Below are 23,333 nucleotides of genomic sequence, written 5' to 3'. Positions count from 1 at the left end.
AGTACAGTTTATGGACCAGACTTCATATAGTTGAATGATGTGTTGATATCATTTTGATATGGTGGAAGGTGCTTTTGCAAATAGGTCCACAAATGCAGGATAATGAATGTCCTTGTAGTCCTGTGTATTTGCGCACTGGACAGGAGTCCATATTTTGTAGTAGTTTCATTTAGAAGTTGTCTTTGCCTTTTACATACTGATTGAGGAACTGGCGTAAAGTATTAAAGATTTTTTGGCTATGTTACACATTGATGTGCACAGCCATTTGTAGACTGGATGTATTGGTTCTGGGGACTTGAGAGTTGATAGAGTTTTCTGGGGATGTTTTTGTGGGCAGCATTTCTTGTTCCATAATGGTATTATTACATTTTTCATACCCTCATCCACTGCTATGTATGGCAATTGGGTTTATTTGCTTTTGTTTGTATGCTTCTTTATTGAAATATGGTTCTGTGCTCATGGTGTGATTCCATTCACCTCCACAGATGTTTGTGAAGCTATCTTTGTTGACATTCCTTTTCTTGAGAATCCTTTTTTGTAGTTCAGTGCTTAGTTTTGTTAGTGTTTTCATTCTGTTTAAAACTAAAATAAATAATTTCCTTTTGAGAAGGATTGCACTGTCTATGAGAGCTTCTATGATTAATTTTCTACGGTAGGTTTTAAGGGTTGTGCGTGATTTCTCAACTGTTTTTATGAGGTTTTGAAGGCCTCTGTGGCGGAACACTTTTTGTAAAATATTTTTTTTGGTATGCTTACGTGTCGCTACATCAAGATTTATAGGTGCGTTGTTAGCACTAGTGGTAGCTGCAGTCTTGTCAATCACTTTCTGTTTCGTTTTACATTTTGAAAGAGGAGGCAAAGTTTCTGTACTGAAAGCTTGTTTTGTTTTGCTTAATGACTGTATTAGCTGTTTTGTTTGAATTTTTGTACATATTCTGCTAGAGGTGGATGCTTATTTTGGAGAGTTTTAGTTTGATTTCGTTTACTTTTGCGTTAATTTCTACAGAGTTGCTTTTTGGTAAGCATTCTTTGCGTCTGTTGGAGAAAAAATGAAAGTGTGGTTTGGGATCTTGTACAGTGTATGAGTGCTTTGTGCATGAGTGTCTGAGTATGATGGTAAGGATGTATGTAGAGGTGTATGATTGTGCAATGGGCTGCTACATCAGGTTGGGAACGTTATTCTTGTATTTGTGTGTTACTATACTGGTGTTCAGATTACAATAAAAAGTATGGAGCTGTTGAGGGGAAGCACTAATACTGAATCTAATATCGCAGGGTTAGTACAATTGTTTGTTCTAGAATACTAGAATTCTACAGTGTTTGATTAACAGTTAGATCATTATGGCAGTATTGCGCTTACTTTTTTGGATGGAAAGAGTAGGTTTCTTAAGAGTTCTACTTCGTACTTCAGCCGCGGCTGCTTTTCAGGGGAGTTGTCTTCACTGCAATTGTGAAAGAAAGATGTTAGTAAATATGTGTGTTAATAGCACTCTCCTATCCCCTCCCAGGCCCTTTGCACTGCCCTGGCTTCTCATTTCATCTCCAAAACTCAGGACATCCTGTCCTCTCTCTCTTCCTCTCCTCCTCCTCTGTCCACTCCCTGTTCTTCCTCTGGCCCTTCTTCGGCCACCTGTCTTCCATGCTTCTCTGCCTTTCCCCTGTTCTATGGGAAAGTCTCATCAAAACAGGTTCAACCCTGTTCCTCCAAAACCATCAAAGACCACATTGATACCCTGACTCCTGCTCTGACTGATTTCTGCAACCATTCCTTCTCCACCGGAGTCTTCCACTCCCCCCTGAAGCACACCCTGGTGCACCCACTTCTTAAGAAACCCTCTGCCGACCCCTCCTGCCCAGATAACCCATCGTCCCATCTCCATCACTCCTTTTCTGGGCAAACTCCTGGAAAAGCTGGCCTTCTCCCAGATTAATCTTTAATCGGAATCTGTTGGCTGTCCCCATGACCATAAGTCTGGCTTCAGAGCTGCCAGAAGCACGGAAACTGCTCTCCTGAATATCCATGAAGACCTGCTCTCCAACCTTGATTCCAACACACCCTGTGTGATCATCTTACTTGATCTCTCTTCTGCCTTCAACGTGGTCGACCACGCCATCCTGCTTAAGTGGCTCTGTGATAACCTTGGTATCTCCGATCATGCCCTGACCTGGCTAAACTCCTTCCTCTCCGATCAACCCTCCCAGGTACAACTCAGGTCCTTCCTCTCCTCCATCTCTCTCTCTACCTGTGGTGTTCCCCAGGGGTCTAATCTCTCTCCCTGGCTGTTCAACCAATACCTGGCACTTCTTGGCCAATGCATAGCCACTCTCTGCCACACCCCTCGGTGTTATGCGGATGACACTCAGCTCATTTTCAGCTCCCCTCAGCCTGAAAAGCTTCTCCTACTCATCTCTGACTGTCCAGGAGTGGTGTGCCGCCAATATTCTCTGCCTGAATGCCAGCAAGACCAGGATTCTCCTCATCAGCACTCCTGCTCCCTCCTTCCCTATCTCTCTCTGGCCGGCCACTCTTGGCCATCTTCCTGCTCCCACCTGTGAGGCCAAAAACCTCGGGGTCATCTTCGACTCCACACTTTCCTTCTCTCCTCACATCTCTGATGTCTCTAAGAAGTCACACTACCAGCTGCACCTCCTCAGAGGTATTCTTCCTTTCCTCTCCTTCCCCCAGAAGCTCACTGTCTCCAGAGCCCTGGTTCTCTCTAGGCTGGACTACTGCAAAAGCCTCTTTCTAAATCTGCCCGCCTCTACTCTCCGACCTCTACAACTCATCCAAAACAGGACTGCGAGACTTGTCCTTGGCCTCAAGCCCATAGATCGCATCTCTCCAGGACTGAAATCTCTGCACTGGCTCCCAGTGGCGGCGAAGATTAAGTTCAAAACCCTCTGCATTGTCCACAAGGCCTTCTGGGGTCTGGGACCGCAATACCTTCAACTCTCTCTCCCTAAATATCTTCCTTCTTGAGCACTTTGCTCATCCACCTCCCACTCCCTCAGGGTCAGTCGCTTCTCCAAGCAGCGAGCTGGTGGTAGATCTCTTTCCTCTGCTGGGGCCTCCCTCTGGAGCAGACTCCCTGCCTCTTTGAAACTTGAGGAGAAACATCTCTGGTTCGGGAACAACCTCAAGACCTTCCTCTTTGCTTCCACTTTCTCTCCCCCTCTCCCTCGCAGATCCCCTGGACGAATCTGAAACTGCACTGGTTTACCTGGCTACCCTCTGATCTCAGGCCCAGGCCCCCCCTCTGCCAGTTGCACACCTGCACTGCCCCCATGGCAACTCTTGCACTCGGGACTGTTTCTTTATCCCTACCGCCCCTACTAGCACTTGACACCTGATGTCTGCACTTACTCTTGCACTTGCCACCAGATGGCTGCACTTCTTATCCCATTCATTCTATTTATTATCCTCATTAATTCACTGTTCATCCCATGCACTTTTCCCCTTTCCCCCCCTCCAACGCACTTGCACGATCTCAATGTCACCTGGCCTAGTAGGATCGCTGTCTGTCTTCCCTCTGTTTCCCCTCCCTTGCCTCGTCGCAGCTTAAAACACTTGTGTATAGGCACATTATAAATGCGATATCATATCACTGTTGTTAATGTAGACATGGATTTCTTTGTTTTTGAAGTAGTAGTGCTTTCTGATAACTGTGCATAGCATGTACATGCACTTTCCTTTGCCTATGTGCATTCTGTATATTTCATTTAGAATCTGTTAGTTGAATGTGCTTTAGAAATGAGTGCAATAGTAAGCGCACAGAGCACAGGTGCTGTTATTGGATGTTAGGAGACAGAAGAAATAATCGCTTGCTTTGTTTGCTATTTTTACATGGTAAATGACAGGAAGTATACAGAAAAGTATGCAATATGTGCTTTTGTGAAGGTGTGGGATATAAAGCGGAAGGATTCGATGGGGTCAGCAGCTCATTACTCAGTAGGTCATTACCAAAGTACTGGGTGATTCTGTGGTGCATGGAGATGCGAGAGTCTGAAATAAAGTAAGGGTTGCAAGGAAGGATCTGGTGCTTTTGTTGCAGACTGAAGGGAAGGGGGGGATGTTGTATGTGTTGCTTTACAACACTGTACATAGTTGTAGATGATGTGATAGACATGAATGCACCTGGGCATAGTTAAATGCTGTTGTAAATTCTAGAACGGAATGGGCAAACAGATGGAATGAGAGAGCTGTCTAGATTGGAAGAGCAGTTGTAGAGGCAGTGGTGTTGTTTCAGCTGGGAGCCTTTCAAATGATATCGGCCATCTGTGTGCATAAATAAAGATGCATGTACTCATCCTGGGTGCGTGTCATTTTATAACACACTAGAAAGCCTTTTTCCATAATTATCCTGTTATTTCTCCCATCTTTTAACATGAAATGACACTTTGTTAGATAGCTGTGTGTGTTGTGTTTGATTAGTATTATAATCATTTGTAAAGGAAGCTGAAATGATAGAATGTATGTTAAATATGCAGAATGTATAGAAAGGAAATTGTATGTACATCATTACATGCTGTTACAGTTGAAATGTGGATAAATAGGTGGCAGTGGTTACACAAATTATAGAATGAATGAAGACAATAACAGTTTGCACATTGCAGTCAATAATATGGGTAAATAAAAATTTGGAGAGCAGAAAACTTTGCAAGTGACAGTTGATCATAGCAGATGGGAGAAATGACAGTAAGCTTGTTTTACAGGTTACACAGGGTAAATGGCAGTTACTCTGTTTATATGCTTTCATACATGCCAACCCTCTCGTTTTAGGCGGGAGACTACCGATTTTTCAGTGAAAAATATAGTTATTTTTCACATTCTCCTGCCTAACATTTACTGTAGCCCCAAAGCATTTCTATGGGGAAATGTAGGTGTCCCGATTTCGCTGTGGAAATCTCCCTGCCAGGTGGATATGAATGTTGGCATGTATGTGAATTTATACAAGAAATGTACATGTACTGTGCGGAAAATATTCATACCTGTAGTTTGTGTTCATGCATGTGTATGTGCATGAATCTGCAAGAAGAAATGTTGGAGAGTTTACTAGTAGTTGTGGTAGGTACTTTGCAGTAACAGCGCAATTGTACTCAGAGTGATCAACAGTACATCTAAAGTGCTGAAATGTGATGATGGAGTTAGATGTAGAGTTCTTGGATGTGATTGGTGGATGGTCGTGTGACTGCTTAACAGTAGCCAATGAGGGAATAGTGCAGAGAGTGCAGTGGAAAGGGTAGAAGGGCTGTCCCAGTATTACACGCTGCACAGACACTGCGGCTGTTCGCGGGCAGAGCATGCCACATACAGGGCTTCTCAACACAACTCACATGCAAATAGGACTTTAGGGATCAGCAATCAGGTGTTCAGGTTCTGCTTTGTATTGAGAGAGACTGTGTGTAGTGAAGATGGCAGAGGTGAAGAAAGTCAGGGTTTTGGTGCTTGGAGATATGTTTGTGAATGGTTTGGAGCAGGATGCTAAATGTAGGAATGTGGCTAACAATTTTGATGTAAAAGGAGTGGAGGTGGTGTGGAGCACTGAGCATGGTTTCAATTGGCAGGCAATGCTTGAAGTTTGTGAAGATATGGCTAGGGTTAGTAGTCCACATGTGGTTGTTCTGCACAGTGGTGCTTTGCATTTGGGCTACGTCAGTGCCCCTACTTTGTTAAAAGATCTAGAAAACTTGGTTCAGGCAGTAATGAAACTACTTCCAAATGCCAAGGTAATTTTTTCTGGTTTGGTACTTAGGGCAATATGGGACAATAGTTCTGTTGTTTGTCCTCAGCAGCAAAATATTGCTAGGTGTTTAATCAACCGAGGCATGTTTGCTTAGAGCTGACATGTTCTTTTGCAACAATGACAACATTGACTCTGGTCATTTTGATTACTTTAAAGAAGATGGCATGTCTTATCTTTTATGGGAAATGCCATGCTGTTTTGGAACATAAGGGTTGCTTTGGAGAAGCTAATGTGAAGATTTTTGGAGGAAAATAAGGAACAAAAATACAATATAAAAGGTGTTTCTGTAGCATCTGCACCCCCCCTCCAAAAAAAAGGCTCTTTTCAGAGCCAACCTCAAAGGTTTAAATTCCCCACACTCAGATTTTACGGTTTGTCTGTGGACACCGCGGTTGTCCGCAGACAGCGCGTATAACATCCAGGATTTTGGAGTTTGAGAGGCATGCAAATGAGACTTACCAGAGCAAGGGATTGGTCAATAGGTTTTACTGGGTGTGATGTTTGAGCAGAGACTTTGTCAGAAAGACTTTTTCCTGAGAACAGAGCAGATGGCTATGCCTGTGTGTTTCAGAAAGCAGATTGTCTGGATTTTGAGAGATTCATGGATAAATTGATTGGAGGTGCATGCAGATCGCTGTGGAGTGGCTGTACATCTTGGATTGCCTCATGTGTAAGTGCACTGGCATGGAGTGCATGGAATGAAGTGGCTGGATTTGGAACCTCTTTGTGCTACTTTGGTGACACAGTGTCATCCAGATATTATTATTATTAATTGTGGAGGGAAAAGTTTAGAACATGGGTCTAGAATCTCTTTGCAATTTGCAATGAAAGAAAGACTTGGGAAAGTCATGGACATGTATCCAAACTGCAGACTATTTTTTTTCTGTATTGCGCAGAGACAAAAAATGGCAGCGCTCTTCTTTAATTGGACCACAAATGGAGAAAGTAAGGCGCAATGTCAACAAGGCTGTCTGTGCCTTTTTGAGAGATGTTGGTATGTCCTCCTTTCACATGAAAAGATTATGTTTCGTAGTACACACATTTTTCGCAGAGATGGAGTACATCTTACTTATGCTGGCAATCAGATTTTTCTGCGGAATGCATTGCGACCTTTTTTGGAATTACAGCAATCCAGTTTGCAGTAGGTGTTGACCATTTGAGGTTTTTGAAACACAAAAAAACCACAAAAGGCTCTTTTCAGAGTCACCACTTCCTCCCAGAGAAAAGTGCAATGGTTCTGACAGGGCAGCACCATAAATATTTTAGAGGTCCGCTGACTTCTAAAAATGCACAGGGCCCTACAGCATTTCATTGACACTTCTATTTTTGAACTGTGAAAGGCGGCTCTGAAAAAAGCCTATTTTTTCTTTTTTGGTTTTTGTTGGTTTATATATTCTTTGTTTTTTTAAACATGACACACAGGAATGGAAGGGAAAGGAGGGTAAGGAAGGGACACCAACCACAGGGATAAGAAACGGCAGGTGGAGAGAGGAAGATGTAGGGTGGGCCTTATTCAGGTATGCAGCCGTCCTTCTCATGCTCCTTGACCACAGTCTCGAAAGCACTTCGAAGGTTTTCCCCTCTGCAGAGTACTGCGTCGCAGTACATGCACAATATTGTGACCTTCGAAAGGTATAAATCAACAGTATCACGTATGGCCTGCAAGGCAGCTGGAGGGATGCACTGCCCCACAGGAGTTTCTCTTGTGGTGGCAGGAGCAGAAACGGAGGATGCTGCAGGGGAACTCAACCTACTACGTTTATCGCAAGGTACAACCTTACGAATAGCCCCACTGTGGAACGACTTTAGGTGTCGCTTCACTGAGGTAGTACCATACCTGTAGAAACCCGGTTTCCCACGACTCAGCACCACCTTGCACTGATTGCAGGTCACCTTGTTTGCACATGCTTTTGATACTCCATCAACAGTGGTAAATAACCTCCACACCCAAGAATCATGGTGAGCACTAGTAGTAGGGACTTCCACTACCTCATCCTTTTCATCCTCTTCATCACTCTCCTCTGTATCCTCACGCCTGTTCCCCTCTGCAGGCCCTTGGGGAGGTGTTGGTGGTGGAGGGGGTGTGTTGGTGTTGAGACAGCAGTAGCACCAGCAGCAGTCATGGATGCCATCAGGACAGCAGTTTTAAAGAACAAGAGCAATCCAATGCAACAATCATTGTCCTGGAAGCCCAAAAACAGAATAAGGAGCAGCTCTGGGGAGTGGCCTTTTATAGGGGTGCTGGGGCGCGCTTCGCGAACACCCGCAGTGTCTGCGAACACTTCGAACACCAAGACAGAGCTCAAAAAGTTCCAAAAAGAATGCAGATCGCCAGGGACATGATCTGGGATATGTGCAAGGGTGAACTTTCCCAGGAAAATACCTTGGTATGCCCAAAAAACACTTTTTAGGTGTACCGGGGCCCGGACAGTGTTCGTTATGGTTAGTGCGGGTGCGGTCACATGATGACGTCACGGACACGTTTGCGAATGGGACAGCTGTCCGTAGGACACCAAATGCACGGGTCAGGTCTACGCATGCGTGCGGTTGTTCTATGGACAGTGTTCCAATCCCCAAACTAATTAAAAGTGCGACACACATGCGGCGAACACTTTTAGACAGGCACGATGTTCGTAGGGGCCAAGGGTGAGATACGCATGCGCGCAGGTGTTCTACAGACAGTGTTCAGGTCCGCGAACAAAATAAATGTGCGTCATAACTTTGCGGACAGGTGGATGGGCTATATGTTCTACTTACATATTCATTCTGGTTGCGGACAATGAGAAAAGGGGGAATGTTCTTAGGACACTTAAATTTGCATAGTTATGAACATGTAGACGTCTTTAGTGTTCTGCGGACACCCCCATTTTGACTACAGACAGCGCAAACAGGTACAGTGTCCTTAGGATACCAGCATTTCGCTTAATTACGGACAGGCAGACATCTTGTGTGTCCTAAGGACACTTCCATCTTGATTGAGGACAGTGCAAACAGGTATAGTGTCCTTAGGACACCCCCATTTTGGTTAATTGCGGACAGGCGGACATCTTGTGTGTCCTAAGGGCACCTCCATTTTAATTGCGAACAGTACGAACAGGTATAGTGTCCTTAGGACAGCCCCATTTTGGCTAATTACAAACAACCCGGACCCCTGCGCTGAACACGGACACCCTAACTGCCTTTAAAAAAAAATAAGACAGAGAAGAATATGGTAACAATTTATTATTGCATAAAAGTATACAAATTATGAAAGAGGGGGAAGCAGAAACTGAAACAAATAAAGGGGAATTGGGGGTCTGTACATGATGGGTGGTAGGCGAGGAAGGGATTGAAGTCTCATCGTAACATTTTTCTTGCTCGGGAGTTTTTGCGGATGCTTCGGTGGGCCATGGAGAAGGGGTAAAGGTACATCTGGGACAGTGATATTAATTGTTTTCTTTTATATGGTCCTCGACAAAGTATTTTAAAAGAATTAAATTTGACATTAATAAATCCATTTTTTTCTCCATTCGCTGCAGACGATTTTCTAAGGTCTCTGTTTCTGTATTTTTAATGTCTGCATGGCCTGTTCAAAAAAATGTGTAAGTACACTTAAAGTAATGGGTATTACGTGGTTTATATAGAGAAGTGTAGTGTCTACCATTAGTATCACTGTCTTCACTCATTTCATCCCAAGGAAAGTTTTCTTCCAGCCATTCCAAAGTACTAGACATTTCTGTGTAAAAATAAAAAATAGTACTTTTAGTGTATCTTATACAAAAGTTTTATAAATATATACAATAAATGTAGTATACACACTAGTTTCTTGCTAAGTTTTGCTGTTACCGCTGCGTAGGTGTGCTGTTGTTTTTTGCTGTGCAGTTTCTGTGAGGTAAGTCTGTTGGAGGCATATTTATTTTGTTTTGGTATATTCCATTATGTTGCATATACCATGTAATTGGACGGTTGGTGTCTTACATATACAGTTTGCACTTCTTATTTATTATTGGATGTAATGAGCTGCTTTTTGAACATGTTGAGTGTTTTTATTGCATGATACAACAATGTAAGATACCCCCTGAGTTTTTGGATAGCGTTGCTGTTGACCACGTCCGTCCGCGGACATGCGCATGGTCCGCAGACATCAGAACCACTAGTGCAGGCAGAGGGTTCTTTATGTTCTATGTTATATGTATATAAAGTAAGGGAATCCTAGTAAACATTTCTATTATCTATATCTATATTCAGCGAAAAATCTTTGTTACAGGAACATTTTGGTTAAGTTGCACTACTAAAAACCTATAAAAATCAGTGGAAAAAACTTTGTTAAAGAGACGTTATGGTTCCAAGTAAAACCGAAAAACCCCTGCAATTCGCCAGTTATGGTAAGCTAAGCAACCATAACTCTTACCACCACCGTGTACTGCTAGGACTAACACCCAGGACATCAAAGATGACATCACAAATGCCATTGATGACATCACTGATGACATCACATATCTGCCTCCCTTTGTTTTCCTTTACTGACATATCTAGGCCAGTAACAGTCAGGAACTAATTCAAAAATTACTATATTTGTAGACTTATACTTCAAATATGTTCTTACAGTAATTCCCTTGGGGTTCACTCACAGCATATGAAACACCACATGCATAGGGCAAACACATACTTGGAAGACAACAATGCTTTCTATGTATGAAGATGATCAGTAAGGTTATCAACACTTTCTTATAGTTCTGCTTTTTTTATTACCTTACTTTCCCTGGATATGCTCATATTTGTATACATTGTACTCACACTACTTTCCGTAGGGTCCAGTCACATTATGACGAAAAAGAAAAAGTTTCATAATGAAACGAGTGTCAAAAGCTGCAACAATCAATAAGGATAAAACACTGCTATTGGCCAAAGTGGAAAGAGTGATATTCAGAGGCTCCCTATTCAATTGATGATTAAGTCCCAAAGATGTTCATGACAAAAGCCAAACTTGCACAGTGTGGCAGTAAGAAGATTGACAATTCATAACATCCTCCTACCAAATATGCACTGATATGACTGAAACTCCGGAATAAATGAGAATGGAAGCCACTATGCTTGACGGAAAAGGCAATTTATGGGCATTACAGATGTGCTACAGGAAGGGATATTGCCTGCCTTCTGGACATTAAGCCACACATTCAATTAGTGAATACAAGATATCTGGAACTATTCAAAGTTGAAGAGACAATTCCTGGGTGCCCAATTGATATCCCAAGGATACCTGAAGATACCAGAAGAATTGCTCTTCCTGGGTGCTCTGGGGCAGGTCCAGGATCTCAAGAATCCAACAGATGGTCAAGGCGGTCAATAAAACTTGCTTTAAAAAACAAATTAATTTCAGAGATAGATGTATGGATGTAATTTGGACCTCCTGAATAGAATGCAATGAAGAAGACACTTGCAGACATAAGTAGGGTCAATATGGACCTGAAAAGTTGATTGTAACAAAACATTGTTATTTTTCAGGTCAAATATTTGCTATTTGCTATTTTTTAAATGGGGAGTAAAATAAATTCACAGTATAACAGTGTAATCACATTGCCAATGGGTGTATTATATAGGAGAATACAAGTATAATTTAGCTAAAAAAAACAAAGTATTTTGTATGCCATATTTCATTGCACTTAGCAATTCCTGAAAATGAAAAGATACATTTGTATCTTGAAGTTCCACTTTAGTTCATCCAATATTCATTTTAGTGCTCCTGTCTGAGGCTCTGATGGTACTTCAGATGCATTTATCAGGCCAGCTGTGTGGGTTAAATGGCAGAGCAGTTTCCATTGCATCAGTTGTTTCCTATGTTATGTGGGTAGTATTTTTACTCCCTTGTGTTTTTTTTATTTGGAGTCTTTGTGTCTGTCTATGAAGACAAATTGTGCGATAGGCTGCTTTTCGTACGCCTACTTCAGAAGATATATGACCCCCTTAAAATGGACAGACTAAAACTGGAGTATTCTTAAAGATGCGGCAAGTGTGATGGTAGCATAGGCAGATAATGTTTGTGTGCTCAAAGATTACCCCTTTTTGGACAGACATCTTTGCATGAGTCAATCTTATTACAAGGCTGAATCACAACATGACCCCCATACCGTCATGTTTGACATTCTCCAAGCCTCGAACAGACAGTCTAGAACTTAGAAGCGAAGGGTTCCAAAAATCTTAATCATTTGGCAAGAAATTCATCCTGCAGATGTCGAAATCGAAGAGATGGACCTCAATAAAGGCCTGTCAAACTGAGATGTCCAAACATTCCTCCAGGGAGCGCATCCCCTGGAATTTACGCAGGAAAGGATTTCAATTGAAGGTGTCCTAGAAGAATTGTATTGAACTCTATGACAAGATATTCTGATGTACTCACTCTGACGATCTAATAAAGTTACTGTTACCAAACACTCTCTCTTTTCCTTATGTCACCTGACCTTACTTATCCCAGATTAACTTGGTCACTCTGACATGTTTTCAGTTCATAGTCACAAAAAGGAATGATACACTCTGCACTACTGATTTAATTCAACCTTGTGTTGATTTCAATGTTAGATTTTTGATAATAATATTTAGAATTTTTAAATGCATGGGAGATGAGAATCAACCCTGGCATATGGGTTGTGAACTAAACAAGAACAAAGAATAGTTCCCAAATGGGGAACTTCCGTCCCCTGCTCACTTTCATTGGCACAGTAGTCAAGCCAAACAGTCTAGAATTCTTTTTTGTGAGAGTATTTCAAATTTAAACAATATTTCTATACCATGAAACATAAGCCATCATATATCTGAATTTGTACACTTCACCATTAAGTTGTGATTTTCATATACAATTTATTAAAACAAGTACTGTGGGCCAACGCGTTTCGAGATAGTTCTCTTCTTCAGGGGCGAGAAATCTTTTCAAATTTTAATCTACAGAGAAACTATAATATTATAATTGTGTCTAAACATCATTATAATAATTCATTATACATTCAAATCGTCATATTCAAATTGTACAGTCTTTTTGTAAAAGAGGTATTCAATTAGATCATGCAATGATTTCGAATGGCCCCTATTCTTGACCATGTGATCTGAACCATAATCATAATTTGCATAGTATAGTTTCAATCAGAGTCTGAATTCCAAAACACCATGTGATCTGTACCACAATCAATAATTGCATAGTATGGTTTCAATCGGAATCTAAATTCTAAATTCCCAAAACCCTATCCCTAGATTGAGTACGATATATCATAACATCTCAGCCTAGTCTACATTCAGGAACTCCTGTGTGGTCACCTGTGTGGTTACTTTACTCAACATACATGTAAGTGCGGGTGTTCTCTAAGGCTAGTTATAGAGGTAGTTAAATCTTCCCTCCCGTACTTTTGCAGCCCGATTAATCCTGATGGGTGGTAGTTAATTTGTGGGACGGATCACCTTGATCAGGTGAAGTGTACTAATTCAGATATATGATGCATCATGGTATAGAAACATTGTTTAAGTTTGAAATACTGTCATAGAACAGAATTCTAGACTGTTTGTCTTGAATACTGGGCCACTGAAAGTATGCAGGGGACGGGCGTTCCATATTTGGGAACTATTCTTTGTTTTTGTTCGGTTCATAGTAAGCAAGAAATGACCCCAACATGGAAAAGGCCAGCCATTTGCTTGGTTGATGAGGGAGTGCGCTGATTGGGTCTGTTCGACTCCTTCATGTTCCGCTTGTGCGATTGAACCATTTCTCAAAGAGGCTATGACGTAAGCCCATTAACCTCCTATAGCATGTGCATTACCTTTGCGAAGCATCCGCCCCAGTTCTTTGTTTATAAATTCATTGGGTAGGGTTTCATAGTTTGCATTTGGGTCGGATCTCATGTTCTTGAATGTAGCCTGTTCCACAACCAGATCCACTTCTTGATCATCGAGATCCTTTCCAAGAAACTGGCAAATCTTCAGCACAACGGACCGCAGATCCTGAAAGAATAAAGGGCACACCTTTTAAAAAAGTAAATGCGCATTAAAACAGTAATGTTTACATGTTCAAGCTGTTGATTCATTTTATAACTGCAAAAATAAAACTTCACAAATATGGAACTCTGGATCCAAATGAGACATTGTGAGGTAAGGCGTTAAGTATCGGTAGAGGTATTAGTGTGTTAGCCCTATAAGGGAAGTAGGGAGGACAGGATAGACAATGAACACACTTATACACGACAGGTTTGTCACAAGTTGCCTCATTAAAGTGTATGCGACTTGTACTGTATTATTTGTCATACCTGACTGTACCAAGGTGTCCTCACTGTGGAGGTCTCTTGGAAACTCCACAGACTAACATCAATAGGGAGGCCTCCTCTCCCAGGAATGATAGACATACCTGCCTTGACGATTCCCTCTAGGTATTTGTAGACATTATAAAACAACCACTGGGAGAATGGTTTGGAGCAGGACCAATGGCTCAAGGGACCCTGTAACCCCAAAGGATAAGTCAGTTGTGTCACAGCGTGATCAAGAGAGCAGGTTGTGTGTTTTGGGAGCTGTCCACCCTCAATGAGGGGGGCCTACAGAGTGGGCCAAAAGAAAGGAGCAAGTAAGCAACGAGGCACCTTGGGATTGTGGCCCGGGTGAAAATGGATCCCAGGCCCGGGGACGCATGAGCGGGGATACCCCAGACCCAGGGAACTTGAGGCGGGATGACAAATATGCACCCTTATTGAGGACATTAAACATCCCTGGGATTCAGAGCATGTACCACCGAGGAAGTAAGGGCATATCCACCAGCAAGGCCCTAGCTCTAAAAAAGGAGTGGTAACCTGTGACAGCAATTAACCGCACAGCGGGACTTGGGAACATCCATGGCCACCTCTTAGGCTGCAACAACTGAAACAATACATAGGTACTGTGCAATGACAATGTGTATTGTGTGTAGACTATAGGCCTCTTTACATGTTGGCTGGTGTGGAATTAGAGTGCCAGTATTAACGTAGACCGGCACGTTTCCATACTGGCCAACTACAAGTTTGCTCGTGGGGTGGAGGAATTACCCCCAGCTAAGAGCTGGAGGTAATTTCAGCACCCCACCGGCAAAAATGGCCGGAATTGCAGGTGCTGATAATACCCGCGCCTGTAATATCGGCAAACTCCCAAGGAGTCCTATGGGATTACATGAATGTGGATTACTTCCATCACCCCAGCACTCGGAATCCGGTAGTAATACTGCCGGACCGAGTACGTATTACCATTTGCCAGTGTTGTGGCAGATTTACCGCCTGGATGCAGGCAAGGCCGCAATGAGGCCCTCTGAGTTTTATTACGGCCATAGAATATTTATTTAGAGTAGAATGCAGCTGCCCAATGTGGTTTAAATGAAAGGTGATTACCATATTAAAAAAAGGGATTCAACTGTGGTGTGGTGGGAGCCCAGGCAAAATAGAAAATGTGGCTCTTCTCCAAGTCCATCTGGTCAAGGGGGTCGCCCAGCGGGAGTAATTACTTAACCCTGGGAAGTATAGAGGGAGGGCAGTTATTTGTATATTATTTGTAAGTTATGATGGCCTGTGTTAGTTTTTAACATAATTGCCCGAAAGAGCTAAACACTCCATCCCCCTCACCGCCCACCATGTACTTTGTCTTATTACATTCATGGAAACCAGGACATAGCCCATCTCCGCTGACACTATTGAACCTCTTTGTGTGGCAGGTTGCACAGCCCCCCTTTCTGTCCAGCTGGTCTGGGGTGGGGTCGCGGGTTCCAGTGTAGTACCTCCCAGCCCTGGGATAAAGGAATAAATGCCCCCGCAGGCTAGGGCTTGAAATACATGCATGCTGTTGGACAGTAGGAGCTTGACTGAGGCTTTACAATATGAGCTTGACTGACTGTAGCTGAGTTATTACAAATGATTTTGTTAAATTTGTGGAAAGTTATGAATAAAACATCATGTACAGTTCTGAATAAGGCAGAAACTTAACTCTGATTTATTTTGGAGTAGAATGGAATGATAAAGTATGTCAGAAAAGAACAGCACCATGACCACATGAAAGCTCCTACTGTTTGTTTGGGTCAAAGCAGTAAATAAAGGAGTAAATGGGCCTGGGCCATTTATATAGCACCCACTGCGCTGAAAACGCCTCTCGGCACTAAACCTGTAATTATTCTCTGGTGTGAACAACCTGGTGGTTGAATTAGTGCCTCGTCGGTGCAATGCTTTCTGATAAAATTGATTTCAACACGATCCTGAGATGAAGTTGCTGCCTTCTGAGATCTGATTTCTGATATTTAATTTCTGATTTTGATTTCTGCTGGGATTTTTGCTTTTGCTAAAAGGGATTTCAGAAATATTTTCTGCTGTGAGAAAAGCTTTTTGTTTAAAGTGCGTTCAAAGCCACACTTTCTCTCTCCCCATAAAGTGATCTGGCCATTGGCCTCCACAACATATGCCACCCATCATCCATCATACTGTAACACTCTCTCCGTCTCTACCATATGGTGTTCCACCAGGCTATGTCTTGTGTCTGCTCTTCTTTACACTCTAGACCTCTGCTCTAAGGGAAATAATCTCCTTCTTTGGGTTTTCGTACCAACCTTTCGCAGACAACACCCAAATATTCTCTTTTACTGAACTCTCCTCTGATTTCTCAATAAAATGCTCTAACTGGCACTCTGCCATTCAATATTGGATTGCTTTGCACTCTCTGATATTCAACTCTAACAAAACAGAGGTGCTATTCGTCGCGGCTCTCTCTCATCTCTTCCTCTGCCTATCAATTTTCCACCTGGCACTCTTCCCTACCCTTCTTCAGCTGGAAACCTGATCGTCATATATTACCCTTCTCACACCTTCGCTACTTTCAATTCCAAAACTGGAACAGCAGCTCGTCTCAAACTCCTAAATATTAGGAAAATCCCACACCTCTTTCCTTTCAACACCACCACACATCTCTTAACCACTCTTGTCTTCTCTGAACTGGAATACTGTGCCAGTATCCTAGTTGGTCTCCCCAACTATAATTTTGGTCCTCCTGACAATATCATTAACTTCACTACCAGGACCCTCTTTGAACTTCCTCACTTCACACCTTCATCCTCATGCCGTCACCAGGCTGGAAGACTGACGACACAAAACAGGGCCCGATATACATTTCTTCTTCTGGTTCTCAAATCTATCCATGGTAAGGAGAGAAGGGACTGGGCGCTAGTTGTCTTAACACTCCCACGCTAAGCTCTAGTTATTTTGTGTTGCCCAAGTTGTTTATGCAAGGTCACAGGTTTTAGTTGAGGTGAAGCCCACACCTCTTTGTACGATTAGAAAAAGAATCCTGGCTACCTTGCAAATGGAATTTCGCAAAAATTGATTTCCACGCTTTTTGCAGTTTACAGTGCAGGTTTTATTTATTATTTTAGTGTGGATTCATAGTCCTAGTAGTGGTTACCCCACACGTGTTTCAACCTCATGGGTCTTTATCAAGGCTTAAGTGCGATTTTGGGTGTGGATCCGGATGGGGTCCCGTTTGTGGTTTGAGCAGATCTTGGTGGAGCAAGTCTTGGTGGAGCGAGTACTGCATCGGTGTAAACACTGAGGCAGCACTCGCTCCATCAAGACTTCAAACCATAGGCCCATCAAGGACCAAGGCTGTGAACACACAAAACACAAACGGGACCCCACATGGGGCCACACACACCAAATCGCACTTTAGCCTTCATAAAGACCCACAAGGTCGAAACACGTGTCGACTGACCAGTACTAGGACTATGAGTCCATACTAAAATAATTTAAAAAACCTGCACTGTATAAACCGCAAATAGCGTGGAAATCAGTGTTTCCGAAATTCCAATTGCAAGGTAGCCAGGATTCTTTCTCTCTCCATGGTAAGGCACCACTGTATCTATCCCCCTCTATCAAACTCTACACGCCTTCTCTACCCGCTTTGCCTTCTCGACTACCCTAGTGGGTCCTCCCTGTGTTTCCACTCTTTCTCTCTTCTTGCTCCACTTGCATGGAATTCTCTTCCCTCGGACATCCAAGAAACAGTTCATGTGGATTTTTTCAAAATCAAACTAAAAGCCTACCTCCTCACCTCTGAATTACCCTCTTAACCTACCTCTCATCTGCCTGCTAGCCAACACTTGTCCCTCGCCTCTAACCTGCCTCTGTCTCTCACTTCCTCTGCCTCCATTCTAGCACTTCACCCATCATGATCACGTCCCGAGTCCAGCTGGCCATACCGCCTAGCTGCACTTAAAAATGTCCAATGTTGGTTGTCCTTAATCTATGTATGTCCACTTATGTATCATCCACGGTGACTGCAGGGACGTCATTTAGGGGTCACCAGAGGTCGCAACTGCAACCTCTGACCTCTCCCTTGCGACCTCTGTGGTCTCTCTTGCGACCTCTTAAAAAAAAAAAGAAAAAAAAAGTTCATTTTCTTTTTGTAATGCAAGCTCCTGGCCAGCACCAGGTGGCTCTTTACTTCTGGAGTGCCTGGTTTTCTTGTTCAGGACCCTTAAAAAAAATAAGAAAATAAGAACAGAACAGGAGTGCCACAAGTCTAAAGCTTTCAGCAGTGACCCTAAATAAGAAAGAATAGGAATACCAAATAATGTGTCTTTCTGGAATTCTATACAATAATTGCTAGACTCATTAAAGGTTAATTTCAGGCACACTGCAGGGGGTGAGTCACTGATTTAGTCTGTTCTTAAACACCTCAACTCAGCCTTTCATCCTTCTGAGGTCGATAAATGAGTACCAACACAGGTTGGGTGATGTTGGGTGTATATTTTTTCTATATAAAGCGCTTAAGCATAAGTGCTATATAATAACACACCATTATCCTTTGGTCATGGACGTCTGCTTGCATTCACAGTAATTTGCTAATATGGGCCTATACACACTGATCTTAATGATACATATGGCGATCCATTCTTGTATGAAATGTACATCACATTATAGTGATATCGTAACCATATTTTTTTGTAGTGTACACTGCTATGTAATGGCACTTCCTGTTTTTTCAGTGGGTGAAAGATTGTGTTCCATCACTTCCCGCAATATCACTTCGGGTGGGGTCAAATGGCATCACTTCCTGTGATGTCATCAGGGGTCAAGGGTTGTGTGATGTCCCTTCCGCTACCGCTGGCATTTTGGTGAAATGACGTCCCTGGGTGACTGTTTCATTTTCTTCCCTCCACAACCTGGTCAGTTTGTCCCTCGAACTCACCCCATTGTAAGAAGCTCACCGCTTCCTGTCTAATCTGATTTCTTATATATTGTGCATTCCTTTGTGATCAAAAGAGCATTGTTCCTCCCTATATATAAATAAATAAATGTATTCTCTCTCTCCATCTTTCATGCTTATCGTTAAACCTCCATCCTCACACCAAACCTACAGCAGGTCTAAAAGTCTTCTGTCAACATCTCTTGGTCTGTTGAAAACTATTGTCCACCCAATCGACCACACCCATCTCCTATCACACCAGGCCATATCAACTACACATAGAACCATCAAGTTACCAGCAAATTATGGGTCCAACACAAGACACACTATAACCAGAGAGGAAAGCTCTGCAAGGAAAGCCACAACAGGAAAACAGGAATATTGGCCTGGAATCAATGCAGTCATCCCTTTTAGGATATGAGAACAAGAAGAAGAGGTTAAACACACCACAGATGAAACACCAGAGCCATGTGTGGTGGGGGGATACTGCAACTGGACAACCCACCCAGCACTATATCAACTCTGAAAATGCTATCATCAGCAGATGTATGCTCAGCACTTGGTGATAGTGAGAACACAGAAATGGATTGGAACAGACACTGCCACTACAAGTGTAGACTCACACAGCCATACGACCAATAACATTCAAAGACCCTACAAGACACAGAACCACAAGACAGATATGTACATCAAGAGATCATCCTTGGCGCTAGAAGCAACACCATAAGCAATTGCTCAAAGATCTCTGAACATACACCTATGGGAGAACAGGGAGCAAGGAGGCCAAAGTTCCAGAACACATGAGAAAGAAGCTGGCACTGCAACAACTGCAAACACCACTGCTGTGAATACAATTAAAATACCCATCTACTCCATGCGAAGATGCATACCTTATTACAGTGAGAAGACGTTCCATTGTTCCAGTACTTGGCACTTCCACATCCCGCGCGCACTCGGTTAGCGCTATTGCTGTACCGACTCCAAACCACATTTCCAGCTACTCCTCTCATGGATCTAGTCACATCATCCACAAGCTATCCTGCATCTAGCAGGACTCTGTGTTGGCATCTAGCAGGACTCTGTGTTGGCATCTAGCAGGACTTTGTGTTGGCATCTAGCAGGACTCTGTGTTGGACCCGCCGCTAGATCCACATTCACTCGGGCTGCACCATGTGTCTTTCTATAAACAATTCACCTAAGACCACCACTGCGCCCATTCCCATACCTCTGAAATGTCTCCTTTGGTATCATTATCAACGTAGCCCACAGAATTAATGTCATGATTGCTATTGTATCTGTATTCTTTATGTCCTTATAGCATGTAACCACTGTGACCTGTAACTACGCCAGCTACCGATTGTAACAAGATGGCTCAGGGCCTTTCCTCTCCCACAATTGCACCTACTCTAGGTTTGCTGTTATGTCTACCTGTATTCACTCTGTACGGCTGTCAGATGACCTCCCTTGCTTCAGTCTTTCGATCAATGCATCGTGCTAACCTGTATCTACATAACTATTCTGCCTCTTTTATCACTGGTTGAGGCTCCGCCACTCTGTGTAGACACAGCTATTAATCTCTTATGCTTGCCTGCACACCTGAAGTTGCCCCCTGTACCATGAGGTGATACTCCGCCACTATGTGTACACACACCTATTAATCTCTTATGCTTGCCTGCACACCTGAGCTAGGTCCCTCTACCATGAGGTGAGGCTCTGCCAGTCTGTGTTCACACACCTATTTTGTCTCTTATGCTTGTCTGCACACCTGAAGTAGCCCCCATACCATGAGGTGAGGCTTGCCAGTCTGTGTACACACACCTATTTGTCTCTTATGCTTGTCTGCATGGCTGAAGTAGCCCCCATACCATGAGGTGAGGCTTGCCAGTCTGTGTACACACACCTATTTGTCTCTTATGCTTATCTGATTGCCTAAAGTAGCCCCCCATACCATGAGGCGAGGCTTTGCCAGTCTGTGTACACACACCTATTTTGTCTCCTATGCTTGTCTGCACGCCTGAAGTAGCCGCTGTACCATGAGGTGAGGCTCTGCCAGTCTGTGTACAGACACCTATTTTGTCTCCTATGCTTGTCTGCATTCCTGAAGTAGCCCCCGTACCATGAGGTGAGGCTCTGCCAGTCTGTGTACACACACCTATTTTGTCTCCTATGCTTGTCTGTACGCCTGAAGTACCCCCATACCATGAGGTGAGGTTTTGCCAGTCTGTGTACACACACCTATTTGTCTCTTATGCTTGTCTGCATGCCTGAAGTAGCCCCCGTACCATGAGGTGAGGCTTTGCCAGTCTGTGTACACACATCTATTTGTCTCTTATGCTTGTCTGCATGCCTGAAGTTGTCCCCAAACCATGAGGCGAGGCTTTGCCAGTCTGTGTACACACACCTATTTTGTCTCTTATGCGTGTCTGCATGCCTGAAGTAGCCCCCGCATACCATGAGGTGAGGCTCCGCTAGTCTGTGTACACACACCTATTTTGTACCTTATGCTTGTCTGCATGCCTGAAGTAGCCCGCCGTACCATGAGGTGACACTCCGTCAGTCTGTGTTCACACCCCTATTTTTTCTCTTATGCATGTCTGCAGAACCTGGAGCAGCCCCCGTACCATGAGGCGAGGCTTTGCCAGTCTGTGTACACACACCTATTTATCTCTTATGCATGGCTGCACGGCTGAAGTAGCCCCCATACCATGAGGTGAGGCTTGCCAGTCTGTGTACACACACCTATTTGTCTCTTATGCTTGTCTGCATGGCTGAAGTAGCCCCCATACCATGAGGTGAGGCTTGCCAGTCTGTGTACACACACCTATGTGTCTCTTATGCGTATCTGCATGCCTAAAGTAGCCCCCCATACCATGAGGTGAGGCTTTGCCAGTCTGCGTACACACACCTATTTTGTCTCCTATGCTTGTCTGCACGCCTGAAGTAGCCCACCGTACCATGAGGTTAGGCTCTGCCAGTCTGTGTACACACACCTATTTTGTTTCTTATGCTCGTCTGCACACCTGAAGTAGCCCCCGTACCATGAGGTGTGTCTTGACAAAGTGTGCTTCTACCACTTGCCACTACACTGTAACCCAGAGTCTGTTCTTACACTCCTTAAACTGTACCATGCACTTTCTGTAACTAGCGCCTAGATGTTTTAGGGCTTTGTGTGTTGAAATAAATGCAAAATAAAAAATAAAATATCTGTTCCCCCTACAAGCAGACATTAGAATAAGATTGTGGCTCCACACAGCTGCACAGAATGCCGGAAATGAAAAGAGGCACACAATGGATCACAGGAGCACTGCAGCCCAGCAAACATAATAATGGGGCAAGGGAAACTGGGAAGACAGCAATATTTAGATCACCCATAGATCTCTCACAGCAAACTATCACATGTTGCCACAAAAGCCCGGTCATACAAATTAAGTGGACAGCAGAGAGGACCGCCCCCCACATGTCAGACCACAGAAATACTCCCAACGTGGTGCAGGAACCAGTAGCAGAGGCAGCCATTGGTGCTAAGGGGGGCAGATAATAGGGTGCCAGTGGGAGGCTGGGGCGCACTGGCCACCAGGGTAGAGCCGGGGGGCCACTGCCACTCCTGCACCCCTGGCTCCCCCACTAGCAGGAACGTATTTAAATGATTTCAGAAGGTTTGGCTAGTTTTAACATTTTTAGTTTGGGGTAATAGGTGTCGCTTGCGACACCTATAAGCCAAAACTATTGCATTAGAGTTTACATAGGGAGAAATGGCATATGAGGACGGACCCACAGCTTGTAGGTTTTGTTTGGTTACGACACCTATACGCCAAAACTATGGCGGAAGAGTACACATAGGGAGAAATGACATATGAGGAGGAGCAAACATCCTGCAGGTGTTGTTTGGTTATTTGCCACCTATTGACTGCCGATGGCCATGCTAATCGCTATGGCCATTCCCACCCAGTTGCTGCCCCTCCCTGCCCAAAACACCTCAACATGGGAACTCAATGAGCTTGTTTTAATCAAGCCGTACAATTTGTTTATTTATTTATATCAAACTTATGTCATGCAATGTTTGCCCAGAGGCATCATGGTGCTGCTTGAACAAGTGGAAGAAGGGAAGGTAGAAAAGATAGGTCTTAAGGGATCTCCCGAAGGGCAAGTAGTCGTCCATCCTCCAGAGAGCCAGAGTGAGAGAATTCCACAGAACGGCCGCCGCAACCGAGAAAGCCTGACTCCCAACCCGGGACATCCTGAAATCGGGATCTTCTACCAGAAAAGCTTCAGCTGAGCATGAGGACTGGCGGGCAAATAGAACCGGAACATACCCTGCAGATAAGCCGCCCCTTCCCATGCAGGGCAAGGAAGACCAGACAGAGTGCCTTGAATTGCACCTGTTTCACCACC

The 23,333-nt window shown here is 43.6% G+C and overlaps 1 protein-coding gene across 1 annotated transcript in view; it reads right to left on the bottom strand.

Moving 5' to 3' along the window:
* The window catches only part of LOC138566162 (amine sulfotransferase-like), a 624,857-nt gene that overhangs the window by 23,133 nt on the left and 578,391 nt on the right, over positions 1–23,333 (bottom strand). The window contains exon 7 of the mRNA XM_069643192.1: positions 13,526–13,706. Within this exon, the coding sequence (XP_069499293.1) occupies positions 13,526–13,706 (181 nt within the window). The remainder of the gene's footprint in view (positions 1–13,525; positions 13,707–23,333) is intronic.

The sequence above is a fragment of the Ambystoma mexicanum genome, chromosome 2p, assembly GCF_040938575.1.
Source record: "Ambystoma mexicanum isolate Mex_15411 chromosome 2p, UKY_AmexF1_1, whole genome shotgun sequence".
Classification (NCBI taxonomy): Eukaryota; Metazoa; Chordata; class Amphibia; order Caudata; family Ambystomatidae; genus Ambystoma; species Ambystoma mexicanum.
Note: the sequence above shows the minus strand (reverse complement) of the source record. Positions and strands in the feature narration are given on the sequence as shown.